We start from the raw sequence: 19,521 nt of genomic DNA, 5'->3' as shown, positions 1-19,521 counted from the left end.
AGCAACTTATTATTCTTGAAAAATATTTTGTCAACATGTTTTAGGTGAATTAAGATAGATTTAAATATGATTATGACTTACAGCTATTCACAGGCTCTGCTGTGGGTCCTATTGAAAATGGAGAAAAAGGAAAAATTGGGTTGAAAAATATGAATTATGTTGGCATTTTTGGAATTTTAAAGGTTATTACCTAATTGTCTCTAAGGTCAATGTATAACATTATTCTAATTTTGTTTTGCATTTCTTGTAATAATACTGTCACTTATTTAAAAATATATCATATTGACCTTATTTTTTAACGTGAAAGTTCGCTCTTTTTTTATGATTGTTTTAGAACTTCCGATTTAGTTGCCTATGTGAGAAATTACTTGGAATAATAAACAGAATGCGGTCAAACTTGCTCTACAAACAAGTGTATTCATGACTATACAGACAAAATTGAATAAAATAATAAGAAAATATCAGTTTGCAATATCAAGCAGGTGAATGAGACCAGAAGTCTCAACACAAAAAGATTCAAATGGCTGTGCCTGCTCGCACACAGCGAATAAAGTGAATACAGTACATAAATATCATTTTGACATTATATATATTTTGACATTATTTAGTACATTACATTGTATACTGTGCATTTAACTATGTTTATAATTAGAAATTACACTATAAACAACGTTAAGTTATAATGTGAACATTTTGCAAAGATGCTTTGGAACAATTAGTATTGTAAAAAAGCACTTTACAATAAACAAACAAAAAAAACTTGAATTAAAAAATACTATTATGAAATGCAAATAAAAATATACAATAAAGCAATTATTAGTGCTGGGAAAAGATTAATTGCATTCAAAATAAAAGTTTGTTATGACATAACACACAGTGCTCATATATAAGCATATATAAGTACACCCCTCACAAATGTCACAAAAGTACACCCCTCACAAATGTCACAAATGTCACAAAAGTACACCCCTCACAAATGTATCTTTTAAATTCATATTTGTAATAGGAGGCTAAACAATATTATATTTGTGCTAAATATTAGACATTAAAATTATATTCTAATGTCTAATATTCATCAAATTATTCAGTACGGAAGCCAAATCTGGAGCTTTTCTAACAAAATAACCTACGATAACCTCCAAAAACTAGCACACCCAAATTTATATGTAATAGAAAAATATTAAGTACAAATTTAAAGATGATTTTTTTTTGCAATATTTTGCTTGAGTTTAATAGTATTATTTTTCAATTACTAAATATGTTTGGTGATTAAAATATTATTTCAAAAAGACTATCTGTTAAATAAATTGGTTTTGTTCAAATGCACCAAAAAACGTTGCATATATTCACTGACAAATTGATAAACATATTCATTTTCAAAATGGGGTGTACTCAATTATGCATAACACTGTATGTGTGTGTATTATATATATTTATATAAAAATTATCTAGTCAAATATTATTTACTGTCATCATGGCAAAGATAAAATAAATCAGTTATTATGGATGAGTTATTAAAACTATCATATTTGGAAGAGTGTTGAAAAAATCTTTTCTTGGTAAACAGAAATATAAACAGAGGAGCTATATATACATATTTATTATGTGATATATTATATATTTATTTATTCTAAGTTATACACATACATAAAAAGCAAACCTATACAACACTCTATAGACATTTTGTATTTATATTTCATTTGTACCATATACACATATGTTTCATATCTAAATAAAAATAAACACTGACTCAAATATATGTGTGCATCTGTGTATTTATATATACATAATAAATATACACAGAACACACTTAAATTATGTCAAAACAAAACTTTTTTTTTGCTTTGGATGTGACTAATCATGATTAATTTTTGCCCAACACAAGTAATATTTAATATATATTTAATGTAATTTATTCTTTAGATGACAAAGCTACATTTGACATTGTTTTCAAGACTCTCTAAATAAAAGTTTAAGAATAGCATTTAACCATAACCAAAAATGACACTTTCTTACCATTTATTTTATAAATGCATCAATATCATACATTTTTATGAATTAGTTTTATGATTTCTACACACTACAATCAAAACTTTCAAAAGGTCAATTAAAGTTAATTTAATAATCAGTGGGGTTTATGCACAGCTAGTGTTTTTCAGCCACCGATAAACGTCCGATTTAAGGTTTGTGTGAATGTTTTTAAACTCATATGGGTCCATTTACAGCATCGATTTTGTAATGTTATTACAGTATAATCAGTTTAATGGACCTAATCATTCATTTAGTTGTTCAAGCATAAAATGAGATGAAAGACCATTTAAACGCAAGTGCTGTCAGGGGCAAAAAAACTCCATTAAAAATACTAGGGTAAAATAATTTTCCATATTTTAAAGACATGACATGGAGCAACGGAATTGAATGCTTTGCTTCATGTCTGGTTTGAGACCCACTCAATCAGGCAGCGAAGATCCTTGGTTTATAAAGAAACTGGATCTTAAACGTGGCGATTTTGTAATGGCATGACAATGGACTGAAGGTGCTTGAGCTGGCTGACAAAAAAATATATATATGTATAAATTAAAAGGCCTTGTGCATACACCCCATTGACCAAATTATTTGGTGAAACTTTTACCCAATTTATATTTGCAGATAAACCAAGTTTCCATATACTGTATCTATGTGGCAACAATACCTCGTGGCCGTTTGCAGATGACTCCATGAGTGCGGTTTTTGCAGGATTCAGGCCTCCAGAGGCCCGTGTTGCTCTTCACCCAGAAGCAGCTGTTAGCAGATAGCATGCTCAGATTAGCATCCTGCTGCTCCCAGTTACTATAATCCACAATTTCACCGCTGGACCACTCCAGACTGCCTTCTGTACAATCAAACGCACACACAGAGCTCTATAGATAAGGCTGCGGATTAATGAAGGAAACATGTGTTTTTCATTAAACCACTTGCCTTTAGAGTTAAAGATCATTCCTAGCCAAGCGCCGTGAGCCTGATGTTGAAAACTCTGCATGTGCTCCCATACAAACCCATTCTCGTTTTCATCCAATATTGACAACAGTTTAGCACCAACTGTGTTAGAAAAAAAACATGATTATTAAAGTAATTATACACTGTAAAACCCAACAGTTTACTTTATCAAAGGAAATGAGTGTAGTTAACTCAAAATTGACTGAATGTTAATTCTACTCATTTGAAAAGAGCTTTGAACTCAGTGTTGAAGGTTGCGAGTTAATTAAATACCTCATTACTTTAATTTTAATGCAGTAAGTTCACAGTACTCATATAGATTTTTTTTTTTTTAACTCAAATGGTTTTTAGCAATCGGTTTCCTTAAACGGGTTTAGTTGCCTTAACTTATTGGGTTTTATAGTACTCAGTTGGTTGGGTGCTCAAACTGTGCTCAAAATGCTTAATTTACTGAAATGGATTAAGTTTATAGTACTCATTAGTATTAGTTTTTGAACTTAAATGGTTTGTTGCAATCGGTTTACTCAAACGGTTTAAGTTACCTTAACTTTTTGGGTTTTACAGTGTATGTAATATGGGAACCTGGACCACAAAACTTTTTATAGCCATTACAGAATTATCAGAATTTTGCTTTTGTGCCAAAAATTGTCTGTATGTTAAGTAAATGTTCTTTGAAGATATTTTGTACACGTCCTATTCTAAATATATCAAAATGCAATATTTGCTTATTAATGTGCACTGCTAAGCACTTAATCTAGACTATTTTAAAGGTGATTTACTCAGAATTTGGAAAAAATATATTATTATTATTATTAATTTTATTATTATAAAGATATTAAAATATTTGTAATATTTGTAAATAAATAGTTTCAGCCAGATATTTTTCCATTTTAACAAAGTATACTACACTGGAATGCTTAAAGGCTGATTTATACTCGACGTGAAATTGCAATTGCAGTGGAAAAGAAAGTTTTTGTTAAAAAGTTTAGAAAAACTTGAGGGATAAGTTTGTTAATACCAAAAGAAGGCCATGGCAAAAAAAAGGCCATGGCAAAAATGGAGACCCATGTTGCTTTAATACACAATCAAAGAGTATGTTTTTCCATCATTCATAAGTTGTACACTGATGTATATATTACAATTTTGAATTTACAACATTTGAATAGTGACAAAACTTAAATGAAGTCACAAATTATTTCTTAGATAACTGGAAAGGAATAGTTGAACCTATCGTCTGTTTACAATATACTGATGCCCTGTTTTAAGGCTTTATTGGTGATAATGGTCAAGAATGTTGGACCATTATTGCCTTTGTAGCATAAAAGAATGACAGAAACTAGCCAGACAACAATGTGTGAATTGGGGAGTGGGCTAAATCTAAAAAAAAAAATCTGTTTTTTTCCAGCTTAATCATTCACACTACACGCAAATCGCAGCAGCAAAGCAACAAGCGAGCATTAATTTGAATAGAAAGTGAGTGACCTCCGGCGAACTCTGTCAATGCAGGTGACAGCGACTATTGGTGACCAGGTGGGCATGTCGAGCGATGCGACAAAGTCGAGATTTCTTCAACTTCATGCAAATGAAGAGCGACTTTCTTGAGCGACAGCCAATAGGAACACCAGTAGAGCTCACGTGATCCTCTCTTAGCTCGCTTAGAGGTTGGTTGTATTCTTGATGTATATTTCTACACATCCCTGCGTTTAAAGTTGGGTGCCACCCAGAGCGGCAAGCAGCTTCAAAGTCACTGTTAGTCTGAATGAGGCACAAATCAGCCTTTAGTTATGCAGCTTTCATTTGATGTACAAATTCCAATAAAAAAAAGACACTTATGACTTTTTTCGTGGTCTGAGGTCACATATGTTCCTGTAATCTTTCCTGTAATTACTGTGCATTGTTATTGTTAATACTATTATTGTTTTATTACTTTTATTGTTATTTTATTCCATTTTAGAATGTGTGTTTGGGTTTTGCTTAGCACTTTGGTCGATGCCGAACTGAACTTAACTCACTGTGTGTTTTTAAGTTCCAGATTGTGGACGTTACCTTTGCTACACATGCGAATGGCCTCCTGCTTGAACTGTAGTTCGTGTAGGATGAAGGAGTAGCAGTGATTTCTGAAAGGAATCCAGGACCAGTTACCAACAGGCTGTGGGCAAACACCAGGATACATCCATCGATGCTCTTTTGTCGTCTCTGATGCAGACACAGAGCAAATCCAAAGGCTATTAGAAAACTACAAGCTATACTAAGTGCAGAAATTAGACTAACAAGAGTAAAAACTGTCAAAGGCTATGCCTCGAATGAAATACTAGCACACAGTATATTATACATCAGTAAAGCTAGCTTAAACTATAACTGAAAAAATCTGAAATTTAAATAAAAGCTAAAATAGCAACTAAATAAAATAAGTTTAACTGGTAAAATTTCTAAAATTTATATAAAAATTATAGGTGGGCATAGATATTTTTTAATCTAGATTAATCTTGAAATTAATCAATTATCTTATTCTGAAAAGAGTATAAATTAGAGGATAGAGTTTACTAATTAGATTATAAATGACAATATATTTATTTGAGATTTGTCAGAACCTTTATATCATAAAACTACTAGCATTTAATTTAAATCAATTTCAAAACCAGTAAATGCACAGACACTTTAAACTTCAGATTTAAACATACTTGATTATGAGGTTTAAAAATATATATTATCAAGAAAATTAATTAACAAAATTAACTAAATAATAATCACATTTAACTCAACATTACACTTTAGTTCAGCAATTTCACACATTCAGAACCAATTACATTACTTCCATTCTTATACATTTGGAAATCCTGTGCACAAGCAAAATTAGCATACTGTCCACAACACATTTGCTGCAAGCTACAAAAAAAACTAGTGTGGAAGCATGTACCATGTTCTTACCAGTGTTCATTTCACAAATGGCTGCATTTAATTTTGAATTGCAAGCAGCCACAGTCCACTGGCCCTCAGTGATCATGTGACCACAACCGTACATCTGATTGGGCTCTCCGTCCCGCCAGTCACTGAATGTGATCTCCTCTTCACCCAACCACGAGTAGCTCCGCCCCTGGAAAACAAGAAGTCAATTCAAGTTTATTTGTACATTATTTGTATTATTATTTGTTTATTTGAGTGTTTTCACATTGCGTCAATGAGGGGTATTCCAGAAAACAGCAGGCTGTGACATAACCACATTAGTTTGAGGATATGTAAACGGATAACCTCATCGTTCAGGTAATTTTCAGTGTATGTAACAAGCTATAGCAACTTATGCTCTGAACTTAACCTGCTCTAAAGTTTAGAGAATCACTGAACTGTAGTATATAAATGCATTTCCTAATATATCTTGCCAAGTTATGGATAAAGTACATCCAGGAGGTTGTTACTGCCTTTGATTAAAGGCAGTGTTACAATGCTGTGTTTGTCTTTTCTCATCTGTTTTTTTTTTTTTTTTTTTTCTGTTTTGCTTAGAACACATCTAATTGGCCACTTCCAGCTTACTTGTTCCTGATTGGCCTACAGTGTTTTAAAAAGCCATGACACTACTTTCTATGCAGTCATCTTGTTTTTGATCACTTGCTTTGTGTTTGTTGAAACGTTTGTATGTGGTATAGTGCAGAGTCTTAGGATTTGTTAAGACTGGGAATTTTGAGATTTGTGAGTACTCAGATTCTGTTGAGATTTGAGTGTAGTTTTTGTTTTAGTGTTTGTTTTGTTTTTGATACTTTGTTCCACTGGTTTGTTTGACCTTTGTTGCCTGCTGACATTGATTTAGGATTTTTCTTCAAATATGGTTGCCTGTTTTTGTAAATAGTTTGTAAATAATGTATATACTGTATATTGGTATAGTAAGGAGTTTGACGCCATTTTCTTTGTAAAACCTTTTGTCCTCTGTTTTTGTGTTAGGTAATTAGGGTAGTGAATTTGTACTTTCTTTTCTTTTATCTTTGATCAGGTAAGTTAGAGATTTAACAAAGGAATTTGTGTTTGTTATTTTGGCCTTGTCAGCTACCGAATTCAAATCCCAATAAATCTTTGAATTCATTTTTGTTGTCTTGTCTTTCATGTTGTGCACCATCCCTAGACGGTGCGTAACAGGCAGATAGGGCTTATAACCAGCCTGATGCAAAGCCTACAAACAGTCAAAAATGCAAAGCTGACAGAAATGAAGCTGATTGGATAAGGCATATACTAACCAATTATGTATTTACAAGATGGCGCCAAACAGTAAAAAACTGTTTAAAAATGCAGCGTGCTGGACAAGTAACCAAGTAATGATAACCTTGGATAAAAATATCACTGTTTCATGGTATTGTGATTACTGCTCTAAAATATATTCTTTTTAAATGTCTGGGTAAAAAACTCTAACTTTTTTTCCCTTGAACACAACATATTTTATTTAAAGAAACTTTTTAAATATTTTGGAGCAGTAAACGTGTCAGGCTAAATTATTCTAATCAAACATTGACTTCTGATGCATCTTGGATATCTTTTCAGCTGTCCTAAAAAACTTAAAACAAAACATAAAACCACGGTTGTTACATCCTGTGTTCCTTGTGTGTTTGTTTTTGTCAGGTGACCTTTCCCCATGTGCTCCTTTGTTCCAGTTCTTGCCATTTGTAAATGTTCATCACCCTCACCTGTGTTCATCCCTATATGTAATCAGTTGTATCATCCCCTTTGTATTTATACTCCTTGTGTGTCATTCAGTCCTCATCCGGTATTCTTTCAATTGATGTCTGTTTTCATCCCATGTCCTTCCTGTGTTCACCCATGTAAGTGTTTATCAATAAATCTACGTGTTTTATAAACCTGCGATCCTGTGCTTTCCTGTAGTAAACCCAGGCGTTACGGCAGTATACTTTGAAAACGATTATCATCCCATGCCTAGATGTGAGTATACAGTATAGATTTAAATGTTTTCACTGACAATCAATTTGATTTGAAGTGCCTGAGTAAGGCTGTGTTATTTAGCAGTTGTTTTCTTGGAATAACATGCCTTAAAATGTTACAGCTGACCAATCAGAGTCTAGTATTCCAGACAGCCTTGTTATAATTCCCAGTAAAACAATATTATAAAACTATGATTATTTGTAATAGTATTTACTTGTTATTGTGGGCGAGGCAGTGGCGCAGTAGGTAGTGCTGTGGCCTCACAGCAAGAAGGTCGCTGGTTTAACCTCGGCTCAGTTGGCGTTTCTGTGTGGAGTTTGCATGTTCTCCCTGCCTTCGCGTGGGTTTCCTCCGGGTGCTCCGGTTTCCCCCACAGTTCAAAGACATGCGGTACAGGTAAATTGGGTAGGCTAAATTGACCATAGTGTATGAGTGTGGGTGTGAATGTGTGTGGATCTTTCCAAGAGATGGGTTGTGGCTGGAAGGGCATCCGCTGGGTAAAAACTTGCTGGATAAGTTGGCGGTTCATTCCGCTGTGGCGACACCGGATTAATAAAGGGACTAAGCCGACAAGAAAATGAATTTACTTATTGTCATTTTATCTCACAGGGTATATATTTTTTAGTACATTCATTACGTAATAAAAGTGCAATTTAAAGGCTAATCTAGATTATTTATGTCAACAAAGCAAGTTAGGTTAATTAGGCAAGACATTGGACAACCATGTTTTTTTCTGTAGCAAATAAATAAATGAAAAATAATAATCACAATAATTTCTTCAGGGAGTTAATAATACTTATCCGAGCCGTTTTAACGTTTAGGTACAAATATTACATTTTTCCAGCCAAACTAAAAAGAAATAATTGTAATTATGTTAATGTTTATCGGCATACTTCGGATTATTAATAGCAACCTGTACATATATTCATCTATTGTAAATCTATGTTCATAGGTAATACAACCTGTATATAATGTTCATACTACATCCATCTGTAAATATCACCATAGTTTTTCTACAATTGCACTTTATATCTTATACCAATATCCTGCACTTGCTGCAATTTCACGCCTGGCATTTTATTGCCTTGTACTTGTAGATGTGTAAGACAGTAAAGCTGAATCTAATCTAATCTAATCTAATAGCATAAATGTGAAAAATATCCTTGTTAAATTAGGCAGATATTAGAAAAAAAATAAAAATTGAACTGGAGGGCTAAAAAAATTTGTCATGCACACAATGTCACTCACCCCTTCATTGTGTAGAGCAATCCAGGCAGGTTTCCGGAGAGTGCTGAGGAGAAGGGTGAGGTAAGCATTCTGCCGAGGTTCCCGTACAGCAGCCAGTGTCCCGTTGACTGATTCACACACTTGCAGAGCTGAATGCCAATCCAGACGCTTCTGCAGGATCCGGTACTGAACACCATCAAACTCTAAAGGACCATCTAATGATGGGGGAAGACGATCCACGCCAGGTGACAGGGCAGGGTCTGGAAACACATATATGGAGGATATTTAACAAAGTGGCTGAAGATATGTACTCACCAGCCACCTTGCTTAAACCTTCAGAATTGCCTTAATTGTTAGTAGTATAGATGTTAAAGGGTGCTGCAAATCTTAATTTAGGTCCATATAGTAAAAACAGCATTATGTAGTTGCTGGAAATTTGCTCGGCTGACAAGAAAATATCCAGCACACATTTAGACCAGCAGCAGCTTTACCATTGACACAGGATACATTTGTGCTTCATGTTGGTTATGCCAAATTCTGACACAATGACTGTAAAGAATATGGACAACGCAACAGTGCCTTTTCCCATTGAACGCTTTGAAGCAAAACGCTTGACGGGCACAAACTGTTGCAAAACACTGCTAAAATTAGAGCCTGGGTTTGCACAGAAAAAGGGACTACCAGATGGAGCCAGAGGCGGAGCCGAGGAATCAAACTTCCAACCAAACGCTTGTACGTCAAATCAACCACGCCCCCCTGAACTTCTCATTTGACTTCCCATATCTGCACTATAAAAAAGGCTTGCTAATATGCTTTACATTTAAAAACATGCAATCATATACAATTTATAAAAAAAAAAAATGTGTGATGTAAGCCGTTTTCAACAATTTAAGAGAAACAATATATGTTGGACCGCAGAAATAAATGATATTTCATACACTACAGCCTAAGTTAGCTTAGCTACCAGCACAAAAAAAATATTTGTCTTATAACGGGTTGTTGGTATTTATTATCTTCACAGGGGTAGAAATAACACTTGTAAAACATGAACAATAACATATGAACAACACATTCATTTCGAAAATTATTTAACATTTTTAATTAGCAATCAACAGGACTCAAAATATACACATTATAGATAACGATTTACCATGAGGGAAAAATAGTGCATTTAAAAGACAAACGATCTCTAAAGATTAACAGGATATTTCATCCCATCCCTGCACTATATAAAGTAATCCTTGTCAATTTGTACAATATACTTAGCAGTATTAATACATCAACTGATGTCTATATGATATAGGCCTATCAGCTGCTGAATATCGCTTGTATATTCTTTATCATTTTGTGCCTCTGTTTTTACTTGGTTTATTCAATGCCTTAATATCTGGCAAATAGTAATTTATCTTCATTTTAATGTTTATTAGGTGTTTTCAAATAAAAAGCACACATCAAATGGTGTATACAAAGAATATATAACATTTACAGCTCTATTTGTTATTGAAGATTCGGTTTCTAGAACATTCATATTTTATAAGAGCAAATTCAGTAGATTAACTCGACAACATGCCGAAACTCAAAATCTTAAAGACATCCTTTAAATCAAATTCAAATAATGTTACAGGAGATTAATCTGGACATAGGCTAACATTAGTTTTGTCTTCCGAATTATTCTTTTAGACAAATAAAGAGAATTACTGCTAGACAGGGTAGATTGGGTTTTATCTGGCTTTAATATTAGTTTGCTGATACACGCCATGACAGGGAAAATACAGATGATCGCTACCTATCAGCAAACTAATATTAACGCCAGATAAAATCCTCACCTTACCGAATAAACAGTGATCCATCAGATCCTGTATGTCAGAAAGTAGAAATCGAATAATAGCAATTCAATCTCTTTCCAAAGCTCCAACGGTCTGCTTTGAGAAATTGTCAGTCACAACTGTCAATCACTATGACATGCCCCGTTTTTATAGCATTAAATAACTGACTAAAAACACACTGTTTACAAAACTGAAGATCTGCACCTATATCAGCATGATAACTAGTGCCTTAATTGACCAAGACCATCTTTCGGGACATTTTATTGCAAGTGTAGTTATTTATTTAGTTTTTTGTACTCAAGTCTCGTTCATTAACACAGAGGAGGCAGGCTTTATGACTTTTACTGCAGGCAGCGATCTAACGGTCGGGAGCATCACTCAAAAGCAGGTGTGTGGCACACTTGTTCTGACATTACCATCTGAATGGCACAGCACAAATCAAGACTCATCAAATCAGTGAACTTTTTTCTTTATAGGATGAAAATCTGGATATACCTAGGCATAGCTGAATAATCAGAGTTCATAAAATAACTAAATCTACCAATATACATGCTCCAGGCAGCGTTTGATTGGTCACAATGAGATAAAAACAAGGAGAAAAAAATATTGTTGCTAAGTTAATTGAAGCTTGTATTACACTTACTATGGATGTATGTGGGACTCTTATTTTGAAAAAAGGACAAATTTTAAAGAAATGTAAGCAGTTCTATAAAAAAGGCAGCCATGCATGATCTCATCTGTTCTCATCAGCGTGTCAGAATGCAAAATATGATATATACGGATGACAAATTTATTCAGTGCCACCCCTGATTAGACATAAGGTCTGTTTAAATCTACCTTTTAAAAGTTTAACATGTATATTGTGAGATTTGCTTCCAAGGTTTGAAATGGCTTTACAGGCACTGACATGAGCTGCTTATACATATGCACAACCCTTCCAAATATGGTCAAAAGCAACCATATCATATTAGGGACAATTCCCAGTGTTAGAAAATGACCTGTAAAACAATTTCTTGATGATGTTTTGCAATTACCTAAGCCATATACCTTCTGTAGATAACAGAAAATAATTCAACAGATTGTATCAATGCATTCTACTGCACATTTAAGTCCAGTTTTGGTATGCCAGTGCTAAATTTAGCCTTCGTTCGGTGTACTGTGTGTTCAGAGATGCTTCTCTTCAGACACTGATTGTAACAATTAAGTATTTTGAGTTACTTTTCCGTTTGGACGCATTTCTGACATCTACAATTTAAAACCATAACCATAGAGCTGCAATTCACTGTATATTTAGTCTATTTCAATTCCTTTCATGTAAATGAAAGTGATGGTTGTTCACAAAAATCAGAGTAGAACAACTTTTTTTGAAATAGACCTGCTTTTCTGACACTAAAAACAAAGGTCACAGTTATGATCACTTCCCATTTATCTCCTATAATGATGCTCAGTTTTCTTTGTCAAGAAGCCTAAATGGCTCATGCCATGGCTGATTAGATATTTGCCTTAAATGTCCTATGAAGTGCTTTGAAATGTGCATTTTTATTCAATGTTTGACGTAATCTCAACTGAAAACTGAAAAGAGGGCAGGACATAGAGTAGCCCCTCCCCTTAAAAAAATCAGCCAATAGCATTTTGTTTTTATCATAGCTCTGCCAGTGAGAGTGGTTGAGGTCAAGCGCATCAAATGAAAAGGAAATGAGAAGCTTCTTGAAAGGGGCGGGACATGTCAGACACTAGAGAGTGTTTGATTGGTCAAGAATTACTGAGAAACTGAAGTATGAGACGACGTGAAAAAAACGAACGTTGATCAATTTAAGCAGAAGTGACAAACTGCAAGCTTTGTATGTTTCAGTTTCATATTTTTTTAAACACAAAATGTGTCACTGTTTTGGAGCACACTAGCTTATGGATATCCTTAAAGCAAACAGACTGAAACTAACATCTAAAAAATGTAATTTTAATTTTATGGGACCTTTAACTAGCTGTTAATCTGGTGTACCTAATATTGTAGCCCATTATTTTATAAGTGTATTTTGTGTGTGCATGTGGATTTGAGATGTTCCTGTACCTTTATCCTTCATGCAGATGAAGCCATGTTTCTCTGCATCACACCTGCGAGACGCCCACATGCCTGTAATCCGCTGAGGACTACCATGCAGAAGCAAAACACAGTTACCCTAGAGAGACACATACAGATGCATATTTGTGACCATGGATGGATAGTTAGATAGAAAATCGACAGCCATTTTGTAGTCTTTACTAGGACAGACAGACAGACAGAGTAGATAGATACCGGGCTTTTCATTTGTTTGTTGTCCACTGGTTCTCCAGGGGCCCAGTTAGTGTAGCTGAGAAAACCAGGTTCAAACCACTTGAACTGAGCCTGTGATTCTGAAGTGAGTCCGACCCACAAATGAAAACTGCTGTTGGGAAGCAGAGTCACGAGGAACGCTGAAGAAAGAGAGAGTAATAGCGAAAAACAGATTAGCCTGTTTCCATTCACATAAATTACTGCAATACATAACAGACAGACACTTGGGCATGCCAATCCCAATATTGATAGCATTTGTATTAAAATTTTCTATTTTCACTTTTCTGTGTGTGTGTGTGTTTTCATGTAACCTGTTTTCCTTCTATGTGGTGTGTGGGTTTGATTTACCCTGAACTCTGTGGTTTGGCACCGTCACCAGTGTGGCTCTTTGTGTCAGACACGTCTTAGAAGCAGCGTCCCAAGTGCTGCGACTCGACAGCTCCTCTCCAAACACCTTATAGCACTGTTGTTATGAAGGGGAAAACAGAACTCAAGGATTGTTGATATGAGAAAATGCGCAACATGAATGTGGGTCACAAACAAAAATGGGTTTTCAAGCATTAATAATATAATATGTACAGTATATGTAAGTATAATACTGATGATGTATTTTTACCATGATTTACTGAAAACATCCTCACATTTATTTTGAGCATAACGGTAAATCCAATAATATTTTATCAAAGAATCATCTGATGCCACATTAAAAGGTCAGTTCACCCATACATTTACATTCTCTTACTAATTAAATGAGTGTAAAGGGCACAATATTTGTAATATCACTGCAATGACTGTCCTTTTCAGATAACGTTACCAAGCAATCTTATTTTTATTCCCTTCTCCTGCAAAAACAAACCAAGATTAATGTGAACTAATGAGCATTTTTTTGACAATAAAAGTCACAAGCAACATTTCCTTAATGAATATCCCATTTATCGTAGAAAATCTATATGTTGAGCTATGACTGCTAATTAGCCTTCAGATATGTGCAAGATCTGTTGCAGGTTACCCATATATAAATCTGATATATGGCAAAATATAAATAAATGACAAATATGACACACAAGTTCATGTTTGGATTTCAGATATATAAAATAAATGCCATGTATGCAACATATATTGCAAAATATTGCAAAAATTACCATTAATGACCATAGTTTTTCAGCAATTACAAATTTTTTGCATTAACTTCATATAAATTTTTATGAAGAATAAATTATTTACTTCCCATTCGAAAATTTGAAATATGGCCCCTTTTTTGATATTTATATATAAAGTGGCCGGTAAGTGTGTGTGTGTATATATACATAAACTAGGGTTGAACAGTGCAATTTCAATTTCACAAGAGTGTAATTCAGTGTAAAATCAGACAGGTTGTGGAAGGTTATTTTTTACCTTGTGTAAAAAAGGAGTCCAGCCCTGAGGGCAGCCAGCGGGTGTGAGAGGCAGGGAGGGTGTGGGAGGGATTGTGCCGGTCACATTTACTCTCTTACACACATACGGAAGATCCACATGACACCTCTGGTCTGACCAGTCACCTGAGAGAAAAATAAAGCACTGAAAATGAGCTCTTTTTATGACTTTGAGTAATATGTGAGAAGATAAGTGAAACGAAGGGTCACGAAACACCACAACCTATTTTTGACATATTGATCATCATATATGTGTCCCACGCAGCTAAAAAACACTATTAGGACACATATATTTTACTAAAAAGTGAAAATTAATTGTTTGTTCATTGTTTAGAGCAAATTCGTTTTTCTGGTTTAAAAAGAAATTTTGAAGCTGCGTCACGGCAGTTAGATCCTTGTGTGAATTCCAGTGTAGAGACTGCATGTTTGTACTGGCGGGTACAATGTGACGTCTTTGAGCTTTCATCAATAATTCAAGAGATAGACTTGGTTCGAACCAATCAGCGCACTCTATTGAAAATGAGATGCAACTTCATTAATATGCATGATAGCTTTAAAGACTGTCTTTACCTGATACAGTGTTCAGAGAGCAGAGAGACGCCATGTTGTGTTGCCAACCGTAATTAAAACAAGTGGAAGAAGAATTATTTGGAGACATGGGTTGTCAGTGTTGCGTTTATAAATGTGCCACAACGAAGGTTTTGTTTTCAATTCCCCGCTATAAGAGCGCAGCTGGACTCACGTGTGGATTACAGTGGTCTGCTAACACGCGACAAAAAAATGTTTGTAAGGAACATTTTTTACCTGAGATCTGTTTGCATCTGGAAATGGTGAAATCCCGATTTGCTGCTCATCTCTTTTAAAAAAAAGACGCAGTTCCAGTTTGTGTTGATTGTCGTATCTACAGATTTGGTGATCAGTGTTCTTTGTTTATGTTTATTCAGAGGCAAAGTTAGTTAGTATCATCAGCAGTACTCTTTCAGTTTTTAAAAACATACAGTATCTTAGTCAAAATGATTTAATTACTAAGTTTAAAGTACATTAATATCACTACAATATTATGGACTGAAAGGTCTGCTGTAAATGCTGCTCTCCGAAAGTAAATATGTAAACCTTAATTAAACTGTTGGCGTCGTGTAGGATTTTTGCCGCATTTTGTTACAGGATAGTCTACGAACACACAGCTTTCTTACGCTACCTACCAAGTGCATCTAAGTTACAAAGAAACGCAGAGGTTATTTTCTCCCATACGGCATGCCGTATCAAACATTCAATTAAAACAACACTCTTCCAGCAGGAGGGCATGCATGAACTGTAACAGAATAAAAGTGAAAGTGCCCAACTGCAGTTAAAGTCGACAAATTAAGAATTTGGCAAATAATTTGGTTACTGCTGTCCATGTAAAGTCGTCCTATAGTCACTGTCTTTCTCTTCTACATCTGAGTGTTGTTTTGCCTCTGTGAAAATCAGAGCGTGCTAAAACTAAAAATCCTCTTTTCATGCAAGTCCTTCCCTCTTTCACCACCTGACACTCCCACAAAAAACAAAGCTGGACTCACCCACTTTCCTGACTTTTTTTCAAACTAGAGATGTAAAAACACCCAGCTGAGATGTGGGGGGGGGGGGGGGTGGTTCATGGCCCTTTAAAGGCTTAACTAAGTTAGTTGGGTGAAGTGGACAAGAATGGTTTTTTCAACAGTGAGTTGAATTTAAAAAAGAAAAATCTTAAGGTGGTTATTGACATTGACCCTAAAAATGAAACTGCATTAATTTCAGCTTAACTTAAAATACATCACATTTTCTCCTGAATTATTATATGAGAAGAAATACTGTGAAAATCTCTTTCCTTTGTTAAACATCATTTGAGAAGTATTTGAAAAAGAGTGGATTAAAACATTGAACAGGAGGGCTAATAATTTTGTCTTTATCTGTAAGTGTGTTAAAAGGGGTCAAACCTTTTGAGGCAGAGATTTGGACACATTTTGTCTCTTTGCTGATTGGTCGAGGCTGTCCTGGCCCCCAAGACACATAGTTGAGCACTGAATGATCAGACCACCGGAATCTCCCATCGTTCTTAAATGTGTGTAACCCGACCCACCACAGGTCATTTTCTTGACGGGACATCTAAACAGAAAAAAAAACACCATTCCTAATCAGTATTTTAAATACATTTCATATACAGCCAAGAAGTTACTGTAAAATAAAATAAATGCTCCACAAAAAAAAAAAAATATTCACACCAAAAATGAAATAATTTTCTGTTTCGTATCTGATTCTTATATCGATATTACATTCAAACTTCTTTGAAACATAAAAAGGACACTTTTCGGACCCATGCTTTTAGTGATCGAATCACAATAGATCATGCATATATGCATTTAGAGGCATCTTTTATGACCATCTTTGTTTACTTTCGTGTCATTCTTTCATGCCCAAGATAACTAGTAAATCCGCTAATTTTCTAAAAAATTTTATTTCCACCTGGGGACATTCATCCCGAGGCCCCCAGTGATTATGCAGCGCCACTGATGCAATCCAAGACCTGTGAAGAAATTATGCCAAGGTATCCATAATCTTGGACCAGGCCGTATCCTAGTCTGATGCTGTGGTGGTCCTGGAAGAATGGAGTGCATGAGACTGATTCCTGAAAGACCACAGTGACAAACGAGTCCCCGCATTGATCCTATAGGCCAGCCTAATCACCCGCTGGTGACCTACTCACACCTGCAGCTTCTCCATGATGGACATCCAGCTTCTCCGGCGCCTAGACTGCAGCTCTGCACAGAAAGTTTGGCTAGAGGACAAATGGTCATGCTCAACAGAGCCTGGTTTCTCTTGAGGTTTTTATTTTTCGCTTCACTTCGTCAATTGGTGAAGTTTTTTCCTCGCTACAGTCACCACTTGCTTGCTTGGTTTGGGACTTGTAGAGCTGCGTATCTATGAATTTACTCCTCAGTGTTTGGACTTTCTGCAGTAAAATTTAAACCACACTGAACTGAACGAAACTGAACTTCAACTTTAAAATTTGGACTTTACTGCAACTTGTATGTAAAGCTTCTTTGACACAATCTAGACTTAAAAAGCGCTATATAAATAAACATGAATTAAATTGAATAGTGAATAAAGTATCTGCTTACACTGTTTTGCTATTTCTGAGCAGAATTTTGTCAAATAAAATCTGCAGATTTATGCGGAATAATTTTAAATGTACAGTAACTAAAAATTATCACATAAAAATAAAAAATACTACATTTATTTAAGGTTTACAATGCAAATCCAATTACAACCACGTGTTTGACAAACAAAGAAAGTCTCCCAAAAAATATATCTACTAATAGACAAAAACTATTAAATTTACAAACTGTACTGTAATGAAATTATCTAAACATTGCATATTATTCAATAAAATTACTGAAATAAAAATATAAAAACCAGCTAAATATATATTCACACACATTTCCATAGGTCGATAAATAAATAGACTTAATGATGAAAATTCTGCAGATTTTAGCAGCCAAAGATTTCATGTGGGTTTTAAAATAAGAAAAAAAATTATGTGTTGTTGAAATAACAAAGACAAAGCTGACAGCGTCCTCACTTTTTGGACCTGTTTGGAAATTTGATGTCAATCACACTCAAAAAATGACTTTTGCTGTTTGTTCAAAATACTTCTTTAAAATAAATTAAAACAACACAATTATTGAGTTTTTTTTTTTTGGGATGACTTAATTATTTTATGTTCAATCCACTTACATTTGTAAAAAATTTAACTTCATTTTGTCTTGTTGCCCCAACACAAATTGTCAGAAAAGTCAGAATTATTGGCCCCCCTGAATATTCTAATCATCCCCTGTTTATTTTTTCCCCCAATTTTGGTTTAACAGAGAGATTTCTTCAACACAATTCTAAATATAATAGTTTTAATAACTCTTTTAATAACTGATTTATTTAATCTTCATGATGACAATAAATAATATTTGACTAGATGTTTTCAAGACATTTCTATACAGCTTAAAGTGACATTAAAAGGCTTAACTAGATTAATTAGGTTAACTAGGCAGGTTAGAGTAATTAGGCAAGTTATTGTATAATGATGTTTGTTCTGTAGACTATCGAAGAAAAAATTGCTTAAAGGAGCAAATAATTTTGACCTTAAAATTACTTTTAAAACTGTTTTTATTCTAGCTTAAATTAAACAAATAAGACTTTCACCAGAAGAAAAATATTATCAGACATACTGTGAAAATTTCCTTGCTCTGTTAAACATCATGCGGGAAATATAAAAAAAGAAATACAAAGGGGGGCTAATTGTTCTGGCTTCAACTGTATATTTATGGACTGTGTGCGAGTCTGCTATGTGCACATACCTTGCGTAAAGTGCTAACCAAAAATTGATTCTCCTTTGGGCTGTGCATGGAGACCAGAGAGGCCTCGAACCAGGAGCAGATCCTCTGAGCCTGGTCCCACGTGGAGCGATGCTCAAACATTTTATACTGAGCCTCTTCAAAGTCAACCCACTCTAAACCAGTGTCTGCACACAAAACAAATATCTAACAGTCACAACTGCTTACATTGTAAATCATATTCAGTTCACATATAACTTCAGTTATGTTATATTTCTTAAGGGGTGGGGCTTTATGGATTAATATGCGCTGTAATGGACCTTCGTGGCTCTCAGGTTCCTCTTCTACTTTCCCTTTGGGTATTTTGCAGATCCAGTCTAGCTCAGATTCACAGTGGGACACCAGCCAGTTAGTGTCGGCCATGTTAGCAGCTCCGCACTCAGCAGACCCATAATTCCCCCGTCCAAAGTTCTGATAGGTCACCTAACAGGAAGAAAATATACATA

The 19,521-nt window shown here is 34.6% G+C and overlaps 1 protein-coding gene across 1 annotated transcript in view; it reads right to left on the bottom strand.

Annotated features, from left to right (window-relative positions):
- Nucleotides 1-19,521, bottom strand: part of mrc2 (mannose receptor, C-type 2) — an 85,723-nt gene that overhangs the window by 4,482 nt on the left and 61,720 nt on the right. Inside the window, exons 15-27 of the mRNA XM_087244207.1 lie at nt 19,336-19,498; nt 19,040-19,203; nt 16,628-16,796; nt 14,656-14,798; nt 13,609-13,723; nt 13,243-13,400; nt 13,018-13,126; nt 9,145-9,383; nt 5,905-6,070; nt 5,023-5,172; nt 2,959-3,078; nt 2,693-2,872; nt 82-108 (exon numbers count right to left, since the gene is read on the bottom strand). Coding sequence (XP_087100333.1) covers nt 82-108; nt 2,693-2,872; nt 2,959-3,078; nt 5,023-5,172; nt 5,905-6,070; nt 9,145-9,383; nt 13,018-13,126; nt 13,243-13,400; nt 13,609-13,723; nt 14,656-14,798; nt 16,628-16,796; nt 19,040-19,203; nt 19,336-19,498 — 1,903 coding nt within the window. The remainder of the gene's footprint in view (nt 1-81; nt 109-2,692; nt 2,873-2,958; nt 3,079-5,022; nt 5,173-5,904; nt 6,071-9,144; nt 9,384-13,017; nt 13,127-13,242; nt 13,401-13,608; nt 13,724-14,655; nt 14,799-16,627; nt 16,797-19,039; nt 19,204-19,335; nt 19,499-19,521) is intronic.

This window comes from Danio rerio, chromosome 3, assembly GCF_052040795.2.
Source record: "Danio rerio strain M-AB ecotype USA chromosome 3, GRCz13ab, whole genome shotgun sequence".
Taxonomy (NCBI): domain Eukaryota; kingdom Metazoa; phylum Chordata; class Actinopteri; order Cypriniformes; family Danionidae; genus Danio; species Danio rerio.
Note: the sequence above shows the minus strand (reverse complement) of the source record. Positions and strands in the feature narration are given on the sequence as shown.